General features: G+C 33.3%; 3 protein-coding genes and 1 long non-coding RNA gene across 5 annotated transcripts in view; all 4 read left to right on the top strand.

The window, feature by feature from the left end:
• Positions 1-227: 227 nt before the first annotated feature.
• Positions 228-4,089, top strand: LOC106662141 (apolipoprotein D-like). Its single transcript, XM_014385964.2, has 6 exons — positions 228-294; positions 2,482-2,602; positions 2,668-2,798; positions 2,869-2,963; positions 3,034-3,129; positions 3,601-4,089. The coding sequence occupies exons 2-6, from the start codon at positions 2,483-2,485 to the stop codon at positions 3,996-3,998; spliced, it is 840 nt and encodes a 279-aa protein (XP_014241450.1). The 5' UTR covers positions 228-294; position 2,482; the 3' UTR covers positions 3,999-4,089.
• A 1,348-nt stretch (positions 4,090-5,437) lies between these two features.
• On the top strand, positions 5,438-9,426 carry LOC106662143 (apolipoprotein D-like). Of its 2 annotated transcripts, none has more exons than XM_014385967.2 (6): positions 5,438-5,536; positions 8,090-8,206; positions 8,288-8,418; positions 8,500-8,594; positions 8,668-8,754; positions 8,811-9,426. In XM_014385967.2, the coding sequence occupies exons 2-6, from the start codon at positions 8,096-8,098 to the stop codon at positions 8,948-8,950; spliced, it is 564 nt and encodes a 187-aa protein (XP_014241453.1). In that variant the 5' UTR covers positions 5,438-5,536; positions 8,090-8,095; the 3' UTR covers positions 8,951-9,426. The 2 variants fall into 2 exon arrangements, with proteins under 2 accessions (XP_014241453.1, XP_014241452.1); XM_014385966.2 differs by lacking the exon at positions 5,438-5,536 and adding an exon at positions 7,807-7,955.
• A 2,322-nt stretch (positions 9,427-11,748) lies between these two features.
• LOC106662138 (tudor domain-containing protein 1-like) overlaps positions 11,749-13,963 on the top strand; it is a 182,837-nt gene continuing 180,622 nt past the window's right edge. Inside the window, exon 1 of the mRNA XM_014385961.2 lies at positions 11,749-12,125. Coding sequence (XP_014241447.1) covers positions 12,059-12,125 — 67 coding nt within the window. The 5' untranslated portion in view covers positions 11,749-12,058. The remainder of the gene's footprint in view (positions 12,126-13,963) is intronic.
• LOC106662144 lies at positions 12,133-13,568 on the top strand. The gene is made up of 2 exons (XR_001339840.2): positions 12,133-13,488; positions 13,523-13,568. It is a non-coding gene; the product is annotated as an uncharacterized LOC106662144 (long non-coding RNA).

The following is a 13,963-nucleotide window of genomic DNA, read 5'->3' as shown; positions in this document are numbered from 1 at the left end:
CCTTTTGAAGCTAGGCAATGAGAACGATCTTTTCCTGTTTTTGGGCCGCAGGCTTCTTTGAACAATTTATCCCAATTTTGAAACTTTATAACTAATCGTTCGATGAAATTTGTCTCGGACGAGTTTCTCACGGCAAATTCGCAGAAATCCCGCGTTTGAACACTTATGAAAACCCGATGCCCGAGGAATCTAGGGAGGACGCGAGAGCGCCTCCTGTAGAGGAGAGGGTAGGTATAGTCTATAAAAGCCATACCCAAGGGGCCCATCCGGCAGACCGAATCCGACCTCAGACACGTAAGTACATACGATTTCAGCACGATTCTAGCTTAAATTCAACACACACATGGAAAATCAAAACTAGAAGATCCGGGGGGAAATTGTAACAACAATTAACATGTCATTCAACGCTTGTCGTCAAAATAACTATGTACCGGTAATGTTAGAAACTAAATATCACAACGAAGGTAAACAGTACAACCGAAGTATTGTTTTTTCCTATTCAACCAACAAAAACTTTGCAACTAAATGAAAAACAGAACAAAATTATTTGACTATTGTCAAATTAAGTTCAAATAAATGAAAACTACTATCAAATTGACATTATGATCATATAAGTAATAATAAGCCATACGGCTTTAAAGACTTTAAATTCTAGATGTGAATCAGGGATGTGGTCCTTTTTTTCAATTTTTTTACCACATCCCTCATCAACATCTAGAATTAACAAATTGTGGTCGAGTTAAAATTATTTTTACCTAAACACAACCAAAAATTTGTTAAAAAATGTATATTTCTTCAAACTACCAAAAATCTATAGCATCAGCGTAAGTATGTTTAGCCAAAGCTCATTCTTGTTAAAATGCACAGCAAAGATTTTTTTCTTTTATTTCAAATAAAGAAATATGTTTAAATATGAACGACGTGTTTGTAAGAGTGTAATAACAAAAAAAGAACATTTTTGGAAGAATTTGGTTTTTAAATAATCTGAGAAATGGTGCATAAAGCCAAAACTTACAAGCACACATTTATCTTCTTAGGGGTTCATATTTTGATAAAATTTCAAATATGCCAAGCCCATCTGTAATTAGTTGAGTATTTTGAATGTTTAAGGTATATTTTTAAATAATCCCAATCAAACAAATCATAAAAATCTTCATTCAAATTTAAAAGCAGTTTAGTGAGTGTTAAAGAATTCTTGTAAGAACCAAAAGAAACTTCTTCTTTTTATAAAGTAAATGACATAAGACAAAAATTTTTCTATTCGTTTTATCATAAGTTTATTTCAAATTTTACTTTTTATTAAAACCCCAGTTTTTATCAAGATTACTAGTTGTAATTAATCAGCGTGTATTGGAATATTTTGCTGAGGTACTTATTTTTTACGTAACTTATTGTTTAGCTTGGTAACTAATCTTCTGAATTATTTCATCATACAATATTTGTCCAGAAAAATTAAAAATTCTTGGTAAAATCCTCAATCTTGAAATGTTGGTTCAAACAAAAATAATATCCTGTTTAAATGTTTATAAATTATATTTCGCATATGCTCTCTGCCCTTTTTCTAATTTATTGAATAAATATTTGGGGAACACGTTAAAATATTTTTAGTTAAGTTTGAAACATCAATGCCATATTAGTGTTTTTTTAACCTATCTAAACAATTGAATTGTACAATAGTATGTACTTAACTCAAATTGAATTGAGGCTATTTCGTTAAGTTTTAAAGTACAGTGTGAAACCTAAGTTTCATTGTCTAAGGGACAATATTTTTGAAAAATACGAATTAATATAATTTTTTAAATAGATCTTTGGATCTTAAATTCTAATGCCAATACTTTGTCATTTATTTGTACACATTTGTGATTCTACTTTTCAATAGAACCAACTGTTTGTTGTTGATGCTGGGTGTTCGTCTGCGAGTCGGTGAACTCGTGCTGAACCGGTATTGAATTCACTTATTGGGTCCGTTTTCACTCGCGGGTTTGTTGAACTATTCGAACGCGTTTCGGCATTGCGCCATCTTCAGTGAGGAACTCGCGTCAGCATGAAACTGTTTGGAGTTTGATATATTTTAGTGGAAAGTATTATTTATTATTTTCCATATCACATTCATATTTGTAAGTTAAATTATCTATTGTATATGTTTGAACACGAAAACCCCTGTCTTTTTCCAATACCTTAATTTTTGACACTCGGGTCAATTAAGGTCAGGTGAACGAACACCCCCATGGACTTTTTCAAAAGCCCTTATCGTCGCGTATTGGAAAGTCGGAAGTGATTAAGCGATATGACGGTTAATGTGTATTAGGAAAGTAAGGGTTATTAAAGTACTAAAAGTTACCGGTTACTCAGGCGTAAATGCTAAACCAGAACGCTTTTCCATGTCGTGACGGTTTTGCATTCGCTACGCCTTTTAAAGACCAAAAGTTCATTGAACTCGACGAATTATTTCCCAATGTTTTATTCGTTTTTGTATTTCAGGATGAAAACGCAGGTGACGTTAGCTGTGGTATGCCTAATGGCGAGCCTCGTCAAGGCTCAGATCCCTGGTATCGGTTGGTGCCCTGACAAAAGGGCGATGGCGGGTTTCGACATCGACAGAGTGAGTAGGCTTTGATCGTTATTTTGTTTTATATTGTAATTAACCTTTTTTTCTGTCTTTTATAGTACATGGGTACCTGGTACGAAGCCGAGAGGTACTTTACTGTATTAGAAGCAGGCAGCAGATGCGCCAGGACTAATTACACAAAAGCCGCCGACGGCAGGATTCTCGTCACTAACGAAATCACCAATAGAATGTAAATAAAACTTATTTTTATTGTTTATATAAATACAAATACTAGATATATAATAAATACGTATTTTCAGTACTGGAATTAAGCGTGTTTTGGACGGAGAGATCAGAAACGTTCCAAAAGGAGGACTTGACTCCAAGATCAGCGTCAAATACTCGACCCTTCCTTGTTAGTAACGTTAACACAATTTAACAAGTTTACAATTTAACTTTTTATAATAATCTTGAACTTTTTTTAGTCCCTATGGAAACTGAATATAGTATCCTTGACACTGACTACGACAGCTACTCTGTCGTCTGGTCCTGCTCAGGAATTGGGCCACTTGTTAATACACGTAAGTCCAAACTATTTTTATTATTAAAAAATTAAATATAAAAATTGGTTTTAAATAGATTTAATAAGTTTTTTTACACCTTATAAAAATGCTGAGGCTTCTCATATTCTCATGGGTTTAGTAGGAAGCACAGAAGATTGTCTGTGATTATACTTAACTCTGAGTTTAAACAAAATTTTTAGAATTTTAGAAATTAGATAATTTCCAAGAGATATGTGATTTCTAGAAATGTTTACGGTTCCAAATTAAAATTAGACATACGAGCTAGCATATTTAACTTTGTAGTTTGACCGTTTTTTATAAGTTTTTTCCGACCGTCTTTGCTATTTTGGCGGTCAGATAATATCTTCAGTCGTGGCTCGAACAATAGTTATAATAGGTGTATCAAAATAATTGGAAACGACCACATTACAGTCATCCCACAGACCTCCAGAGTAGACTTTATTAAGTAAAAAATTTTTTGTTTTGCAGAATCCGCATGGGTCATGACCCGTGACAGGCTTCCTCCTGGAACAGTCCTTCAGAAGGCCTACGGAGTCTTGGACAAGCACAAGATCTCCAGAACCTTCTTCGTACGGGCCGAACAAGAAGAATGCAACCTCGGTGAACCCCTCGGCCCACCACTGAAGACCAAGACCGCCGACCCTGAAGCCAGCCCTGAACCCACCCCCGTTGCCAAACCCGAAGCCTCCCCCGAGGCCAACCCCGTCCCTTCGCCCTCTGCCCAGCCGGAACCCAAGCCCGTCCCTTCGCCCTCGGCTCATCCGGAAGTCGCCGTCATGGCCGAAGAAGCGAAACCGCTCGTCCAGGAACAGAAAAAGCCCGCAGTCACTGCCCCTGTTGCCAATGTCGTCGAACAGCAGAACTGAATCCACTACCCGGACCTCGCGCAAAACAAATAAGCTTTAATAGAACGGTTAGGTTTATTTATTTGTAAGTTTTACTATAATTTAGAAATTAAAAAGAAAAATGTCCTAAAAGTAAACAAGGTTTTTTTTCAACTTCTCCCAAAGTCATATATTAAGTTAGCAAAACTACACTCTTTCATCCTGGTCCGCCTGCCCTCGCTACATTTGACGGCTTAACCAAGAAAGATGCGTTACAGAACTACAACGAGAATGGAAGGACCGTAATGACCAGCTAGCACATTTTCCACTTGCCAAACAAACCAGGCTCAGCCCTCATTACTTCATGAAGATTTCATTGAAAATAATTAACCATTGTATATAAAATTAATAATTCTAAATACATGTATAAGTCATAGTTCAATATAAGAATGTATTAAGAAGATTTAGGAAATTATGCCACTTGAACTCTAGAACGAAAAAAAAATATTTAAAACTTGTTTGCTATCGATTTACAGACAGTCAGAAATCAAAAATCTACAATTTTATCACCAGTAAATACAAATGAGTATGTTTTTTCTGGATTTAAAGCTTAATACCAACTTTCTTGCGTTCTGGTCGTTTTTGGGTCCGTATAATTTCTGTTGTCTCTAAACAATAATCAAGATGAACAAATGAACAATTTAGCAATACCACTGACTCAAATATCAATACAACTTCACATAAGAAGTTTTTCCTTTTTTTTTAAATTAACAATATTTACTACTGCGAGATTTCTTCATGGGGTAAACGGGGTGATGAAATTATATTTTAACTGTTTCAGATCATTTTGATCTGACCATCCTTGCTGTTTTGGTCTGTCAGCTTCTCCAAAACAGCTCGGAAAAAACAAAACAAAAATATTAACAATAATGATTATTAAAAAGAACACCTCGCAAGGTAGAGAGCAAGAACAACTCGATATGTAATATATAAATTTTAAAACTTGTCAAATGCAATAATTATCTGGCTAATGAAGATTTTTTACAACAATTATGAACTATATTTTTTATAGTAATAATGAACTTACATTCCCAATTGAATAAGTATTTATTATGCGTAATTTTACTTTGCATAAAACGTATTATGCATACATAATATTATATGTTACTTTGTGTAAACTAATTTTCTACTGTTCCCAAAAAGCGGCAACAATTTATTTATATGTAGTATTTGTATTGGCATAAAACAGAACATTGAAGCCAGAAATAGTTAAGTGTCGATAAACTTCGGCGTTCTTTCTGCCAGATACGCGAAAGTGCACCAGCTTGGATTTTTTTTTTTTGTCCACTGGCCTGCCTTTTCTCCCGTTTCGTTATGCAAATAGAAAGAGATGTCTAAACTGGAAGTGGAAAGATAGAAGAGAAAGAGAGATAAAGAGAGAGGTTGACCTAGAAACCGTTCAAACCTGAAGTTCACCGGGACTTGGTCACCCCTCTCGTTTGTACTCACTTCAGTCTTGACTTTCAGCGAAAACGTGCAAACGTTCATTGCAGTTTCAAGAGAGTTGGAACATCTCACAGGTAAATAACAACGAACCCGGCCTTTATCAAACTTCACCAATTAAGTTTTTTTAATTAGGTAAACGTGATTTTTTGAAATTCTTAAAAGATTAGCCAGGCGTTGATTTTTGATGCTATTAATCCATGTTACGTTATATATCATAACAATTAAATTTGTGATTTTACAGATAATGTTGGAATTATGTAACTAGAGAAGTTAAGTAATTTCAATTTACAATAAACTGAAAATGTACCCTCAAGATTGATTGATTAAACAGTTGCTCAAGAAATCTTAGCTATTCAAGAAATATACACATTTATTCAAATCCCTATCAAATTTTGAAGACGATTGATAATTCTATACCGTAAATATTCTATTAAGGTATTATTGTGTGCATCTGTCAAATATTTCAAATTCTAGAAAACTTTACCGAAGAAAAACAGTGTCAGAATGAACCAAATGGTTTGCTATCTTTGTCAGAATGGAAGTTTATTTTAAAGAAAATAAATTGTTTATTCAATACAGGCACAGTTTTATGAACAAGAAAACGAGTTGACCACAAGGCTCATTAATCTTTGTCAAGTCCTGATTCACCAGCTACCTATTAAAGCTCACGTGCTTGAAGCTCGAGTGTTTGACACCAGTACTCTATCGGTTGATCTAGGAATAGATAGCCAAGAGTAACAAAACCATAATTACATTTTTTGACCAAACAAAATAAACCAAATATTAGAAAGTGGACAAGATGATACGAAAACAGTTATATTTCTCACCTTTTAAAAACCAAAAGAATTAAGTCACCGCAGGCCACGAATAAATAATAAATTTTATCGATTGGTTACTCTAGAAATAAGGTTGAATATTTTTTGTAAAAAATATTTCTTGGAAAAGAAAGTTCGTCCGGTTGCTGAACGATTCCTTTTCACTTCAGATTAAAGTGTTAAGTAGTCCACCACTCTCCCAAAAGTTAAATGCTGTCCTTTTTACACGAGTTCATTAATATTAATAGTGTTCATTGTATGTGCAAAGAAAAAAGTTCAGTACTGGTTTTGAGGCGTGACGTATGCCATGAGATTTTATTGTTGGCATGAAGGAAAGTCGAGGAGGCGATTTTAATGCAAAACGTACTGTAAATCATCCAGGATAAGCTTTCTACAATAAATTGATTATAAATTGACATTGGTAAAAAAAATTTAAGTTAATAAATACTAATAACAAACATTAATAAATTGGCTACGGTCAAGAGTTTTTGTAATTAAAACTTATGGCTTTTATAACTCGATGTTTGTTAATATACAGGGCGAGTTTAACTTCTGTTTTCTATTTTTTTGTCTAAAACCCGGACAAATAAACTTTTATTTTTTTGTCTAGTTTCTTATCGGCCAAAAAGTAATGATCTACCATTTCAAGCTAACGGGATACGAGAAGGGCTTAATTATTTCAAATAGCAAGATACTCATAAATGTACGTTTTTTAAGGTTTTTTGTGGATGAATTTAACGGTGCAAACGGTTTTTAGTTTGTACCAACTTTCTCAAGATAATTATTCGGAGATCGTGAGATGCGGTCTGGTGTGACGTAGGTTTTAGAAAAACATTTTCTTTATCGTGCCAACGTTTCGATCTTTATTGAGATCATCTTCTGGGCTTAAAGTGTTTGTTTTCTGCTTAATTGTGACATTCATGTGTGTCGTGTTGAGAGTGCCTACTCACTTGTCACATAATGACACGATTTCGCAGTACACAAACACTTTGAACCCTGAAGATGATCTCAATAAAGATCGAAACGTTGGCTCGATAAAGAAAATGTTTTTCTAAAACCTACGTCGCACCAGACCGCATCGCACAATCTCCGAATAATCATTAATGAACGGTCACTAAACACCACACATTTCTCAAGATATTTGCAAAAAAAAACTATTCCTGAACATTTTTTTTCCGAGAAAACGAAATCTTTGCAATTTCTTCAACCAAAATCCAATTTGTTTATTTATCATTTTAATTTATAGTAAGTTAATTCCTATGGTTCACCGATAGAAAAACTTATCAACAATTTCTTCAAATAACATCGATTTCCCATTGGCCAATCAGCTCAATACTGAAAGAAGAAAAAAAAATCGATTTCCCAAGGAAAAACAGTTTTTGTTGAGACTGCTCTTAAAGGAATAAAGGAATAAATAATTAAAAATAAAATAAAAAATTAATAAAAGCATCAGCAAGATTCAATAAACAGGCTTAATAAAAAATAATTTTAAAATGTCAAAAGGAGCGATCAAGATGTCCAGCTTTTAGATAAACCAACAAAATCCTACATCTGTGCTTGACAATTTACTATGTTTTTTATCATTTGAAATTAAAAATTATAACCAGGACTGAAAGTTGTTTTCCTTTTCTAAATTTAGAATGTAGTTTAGGGTCCAACAAACTTTAGGTTTTTAATGGTATAGTTAATTAGTACTTTAACATTTTTTTAATTAATTATGATACCTTCATATGCGTTTATGTTATAGTCTTATTACTTTTTCTTATTATATTGAACGCTATATGTGTTAATAGAAGAACAAATATATTTTAGAAAAAGATGCAGCTATTAATTATACTGAGTTCCATTTTGGTACTCACACATGCCCAAGTACCTTTCCTCGGGCCATGTCCAGAAATGAAAACTATGGAGAATTTTGACGTTTCTCAGGTTTGTAACAATTTTATCTGTTTTACAATATATTTCTGATAATACTTGAAATAAATAAATGATGATTTAAACTATCTTTAGTACATGGGTAAGTGGTACGAAGCCGAAAGATATTTTGATATTTCTGAATTCGGGGGAAGATGTGTAAACAGTAACTATACAGATGGAGCCAATGTGTCGATCAAATTGATTCACCAACAGACAAGTTCACTGTAACTATTACAATTATTATTTATCAACTATATATTTCATATTCATTTTTGCCTGTTTTTAACATTTAAAATTAATTTTAGAACAGGAACTGTTTCAAAGGTTCAAGGTGAAGTTATAAAAGCAGAAAAAACATACTTTCCAGCAAAAATGGTTATTAAATTTCCATACCTTCCTGGTAATTAACTTATAATTACTTTTTATGGGATTTTTTTGAACATAAGTTGTTATTGAAATCAACATTTTTTCAGGCGATGCTCCTTATTGGGTTTTGGATACTGACTATGTCAACTATTCTGTGGTGTGGTCCTGCAGTGATTTTGGAATTTTAAGCACCAGTAAAACTAATTTTCCTGTAATTTTTTCCTTCATAGTTAAATTGTATTTATTTCAGGGAATGCTTGGATTTTAACGAGGGAGCGAAATCCTTCTATTGAAACTATGGAAAACGCATATAGAACTATAGACAAAAACTTTATTAGCAGAGCTTTTTTCATCAGAACCGATCAGACCAACTGCCAAGAAGATAATTAGTTAACATGATTAAAAATAAATTTAAGTCCAAAGAAGCGACATAATTGTTTATTAGTGTAAATAAGTTGTAATTTATATCATAAATATTTATTTTTATTACTTCATTAAATGATATTATTTTACAAATGAATACAAATTTATGAAACAAATGTATGATAACGGATGATAGATAATTTTAAATCTTATTGGTCTACTGGTCAACCTCGTACAACTTGTGTGGTTGCTTGAGCCAACAATATCAGGTTAATTTTGAAACATAATCAGCATTGTTCTTGAGATCATACTGGCAAACACACATTTAATAGATGACTTCTTACAAACGATAAAAATAAGAATCACTAATAAAAACTTTTCAAAAAATAAGCAATTCAAAAGCAACTGCAACAATTGACAAAATATGAAAACTCACATGACCAAATCATAATTATATTGTTAGAACAAAGAATGTTCACGGTCTATTATTGTACAATAGAAATAAAAATTACTTTTAAAACATAAGGCTCAAGCATTTTTTTATTTTTTTATTTATATTATAAACTTAATAATAGAAGAACCTTGTTTAAAATAAGTGGAGTCATTAAGCATGTCTGTAGATTCTAATATCTGTTTATATATATTGTTCAAAGGATTTTGAACTGGAGTAACTAGATTCTTTGGAGATTTTATTTATTTTTTTATGAGGGGTTGCAACAGCAGAGATTATACCAACCCTCACGGTGCTAGTGTTTTTTAAGAAAAAAAGAAAGCCCATTTGTAAGCTTGATGGGTTTGAATGCAGAGCCGCTGGATTCGAAACTGGGAATTTACCCTACAACATTGAGCGCTGCGTCAATGCCTTAACCATTGTGGCCACCACTAACCCCTCTGTTTCCGAGACGAGCTTTCTTTCCATGTTTTACCTAGGCAACGAAAACTGGATTCAGAGTTCTTAAAGCTAAATATAATGAAATAGGCTTGGTATTCTGTTTAATGGTATTAGTGAAATAATAAATGCTGTTATTTAGAGTACCTATGCTTGTACATAGTTTGTTTCCCTCTTCTTAAAACTGTTATCAGCCATGAATGGCCCTTCTGCCAGGAATTTCTGGCCTTAAAGGGAGAAAACGGGGTTGTAGAAGAGATTTTTATTCTGCATGAAAAAGGAAAGTCTCTTGGGAGTTGAACGTTGGAGATTAAAAAAATAAACTGTTTCATAGGCTGGATCCCTACGATCCTTCCCGCCACAAACTAGGAATTGAGTTCTGGCAGAAAAAGCAGCTCTTGTGTTGCTCCCACCAGACAGCAGAGACAAAGTAAGCGTTCATAATTTACATAAGAAGTATATTGAACAACTCTCAGCTAACCCCCATGTTTTATATAAATCTGTTAAACCTAAATAAATAAGAATTATTCTCCTTCTCCTAATTTTACCAATATACCTTGTTCCTTGAATCTCAGAGGTCCTTTACTTTTTACATAACTTGCACAGTTGATGATCTTACTGTTACAAGACTGTAATGGTCATTTGGCTGACATTCTGCATATTTGGACAATATGCAAGTTTAGTATGTTTAATAGTTAACTATAAAAAATAATGAAGTGATACAATTTAATGGTTTTTTACCAGGCAATTTTTAAATATTCTTTTTTTTATTTATTTATTTATTTATTTTTTTTTTTTTATAGAAATCGTGAGATGTGGTCTGGAGTGATGTAGGTTTCAGAAAAACATTTTCTTTATCGTGCCAACGTTTCGATCTTTATTGAGATCATCTTCAGGACTCAAAGTGTTTGCCTTCTGTGTGAATGGCACAATTACACAGAAGACAAACACTTTGAGCCCTGAAGATGATCTCAATAAAGATCGAAACGTTGGCACGATAAAGAAAATGTTTTTCTGAAACCTACATCACACCAGACCGCATATCATGATTTCTAAATAAATATCGATTAATGGTCACTAATCACCACACACTTTTTTTCTTTTATAGAAATTAAAAATTAGCTCTAATAATATACTTGTTTGTTCAATTTTTATTTAAAATTGGCTTTTTGAGTTTATTCAGCATTAAAAAGGAAAGTGAAATGTCTCTTGGGAGTTGGACGTTGGAGTTGAAAAAAATAAACTGTTTCGTAGGCTGGATCCCCCTTTCCATCATAAACTAGGAATTGAGTTCTGGCGGAAAAAGCAACTTTTGTATTGTTCCCTCCAGCCAGAATATATATGTATATTCATCTATTCGGAATATATATATATATACTTATACAAATCTGTCAAACCCGAAATAAATAAGCATTATTCTCCTTCCCCTAATTTTTAATAATCTCCCTAACCTCTCTCAATTCAATCCTTTTTTATTTCATCACCATATAGAGGGAATTGGAAGAAAATAAGAACTAATGGAAGATCATTAGGGAACACAGAAAAGAGTAAAGATCCAAGGATGTAGCCTTGGGGGATACCTGCTTAAATTGGGAGAGAAGATGCAATAGACTTTAAAGCTTTACCTATGTTAGATATCTACATTAAAAATAAAAAGCATAACATTAAACCAGCTTCAATGGATCAGAGGAACATTTATCTTCCAAGAAAGTATCAAATGGTTCAGAATTGTGGTCGTACTAAGGCCGAAAGAAATAGAAAGTAATTGATATGTCATCGCATACAAAGTTTATCAATTGTGTTGTCCGAGGGAATATACGATTGTTTAGTTTTGTTTCATCGTGTTAATCGTGTCCATTGTATTTGAAAAAATTAAAAACTGTATTGTTTCTTGATAAGTACAAAAACATGTGGGATTTTTTGTTGTGACTCACCTGCTGAAGTCTTGCATATCTTTTTACAGTTAACAGTTCAAAAGTTGCGCACCACCACAATTGAAACAATAATTTTTGAAACGGGGCCGAAAAAAGGACTTTATAGGGTATAAAAAATAAAACTTTTGTTCGAAAACGGGAAAGCGCCAGAAATAATAGTTGAAAGGGACGTTTATCAGTGGTCCAGAGTGCGCTCACGTTCTGCACATCGGTTTGTTATCGTCCTCGTACACGATTTGAACTCCGGAGTCCGACTAAAGGCGAGACGGTTGAAATAACGGCCGACTGGTTTCATAAAAGCTTTTCACCAAAATGGAAAGCTCGAAAAAGCTCAAGCTGCCAGCCTGTGCCAACTGCTCGCTCGAGTTTTCCGTCAACGGTGAGATGTTGAGATTTACTTTTACCAACTTCGCTCAAGTGCGACGTTCATGCCTGTTTTGATTGTTATTCTAACATTACATTGTCAGACATTTGATGACATTCTTTGTAAACATAATAAGGATTTCCACTAACCAACATCATAAATCCTGTTTCCAACATAAAACCTCAATAACACTATAAACACTGCATATTAAATCGAGATCTTTCCAGAAATTTTTTAACTTTTCTTACCTACGATGGATCATGATTTACACATTGTGTTGTTTCTGTGAAATAACAAACAAAACAATGCCAGCGAAGTTGTTTTGGATTCGATAAAGCACTTTTTCACTGAATCACAGTCGATAGTCCAAGCATAGTTGGCTATTTGCTGTATTTAAACGATAGAGAAAAATTGTAGTTTCTTCCATTCAACTCTTCCTAAATTGTGGATAGTCCAACTTTCAATGTAGGCCTTACATTAACCCAACAATACAACCACCAAAAGTCTATTGTTTTCTGTTTTTCGATACTTTTTTAAGTGAACAACCCCGTATTTGCTTGATGAGGAAGATGATATAGATTGTAGGCAAGTCATCGTGGTTGTCTGTTTGGGTACAGGGATGGTTAGGGGGTTGTAAAAAAAATATGTTAGTACACAGTATGAACATAGTTAAAACCACATATTGTTTTGAGCATGTATAACACAAAAAAAATAGAGACAAAAATAAACTGATAATTAAATCAAAGTTGATAGTACAATCATAGTTTAGATCTGCTGTTTTTAAACAATTGAGAAAAATTGTAGTTTCCGTCATTTAATTCATCATAAGTTCGGGATAGTCCAATTTAGGCCTTACATTTACACAACAATACAACCACCAACAGGCTAGCGTTTTCTCTGTTTTTCAACACTTTTTAAGCAAATAACCCATCATTTCTTACTTGTTGGATGAGGATGATGACTTAGATTGTTGTAGACAAGTCATCGTTGTTGTCTGTTTGGGCGTACGATGGTTAAGGGGTTGTGTTCACAACTCATGATAATTCACAGAATAAGCATAGTTGTTTCGAGCATAACAAAAATAAAGTGATAATTCGAGCTTGTTCGTCCTCTGCTGGTTTTAAACAAATGAGTCAAATTGTAGTTTCTTCCATTCAACTCTTCCTAAATTGTGGATAGTCCAACTTTCAAAGTAGGCCTTACATTAACCCAACAATACAACAACCAAAAGTCTATTGTTTTCTGTTTTTCGATACTTTTTTAAGTGAACAACCCCGTATTTGCTTGATGAGGAAGATGATATAGATTGTAGGCAAGTCATCGTGGTTGTCTGTTTGATTACAGGGATGGTTAGGAGGTTGTAAAAAAAATATGTTAGGTTGTAAAAAAAATATGTAAAAAAAATATGTTAGTACACAGTATGAACATAGTTAAACCCACATATTGTTTTGAGCATGATTGTAGTTTCCGTTATTTAATTCATCATAAGTTCTGGATAGTCCAATTTAGGCCTTACATTAACCCAACTCAAAGTTGATAGTACAAGCATAGTTTAGATCTGCTGTTTTTAAACAATTGAGAAAAATTGTAGTTTCCGTCATTTAATTCATCATAAGTTCTGGATAGTCCAATTTAGGCCTTACATTAACCCAACAATACAACCACCACATAGTTTAGATCTGCTGTTTTTAAACAATTGAGAAAAATTGTAGTTTCCGTCATTTAATTCATCATAAGTTCGGGATAGTCCAATTTAGGCCTTACATTTACACAACAATACAACCACCAACAGGCTAGCGTTTTCTCTGTTTTTCAACACTTTTTAAGCAAATAACCCATCATTTCTTACTTGT

This window comes from Cimex lectularius, unplaced genomic scaffold (assembly GCF_000648675.2).
Source record: "Cimex lectularius strain Harlan isolate CLEC.00 unplaced genomic scaffold, Clec_2.1 scaffold19, whole genome shotgun sequence".
NCBI lineage: Eukaryota > Metazoa > Arthropoda > Insecta > Hemiptera > Cimicidae > Cimex > Cimex lectularius.
Note: the sequence above shows the minus strand (reverse complement) of the source record. Positions and strands in the feature narration are given on the sequence as shown.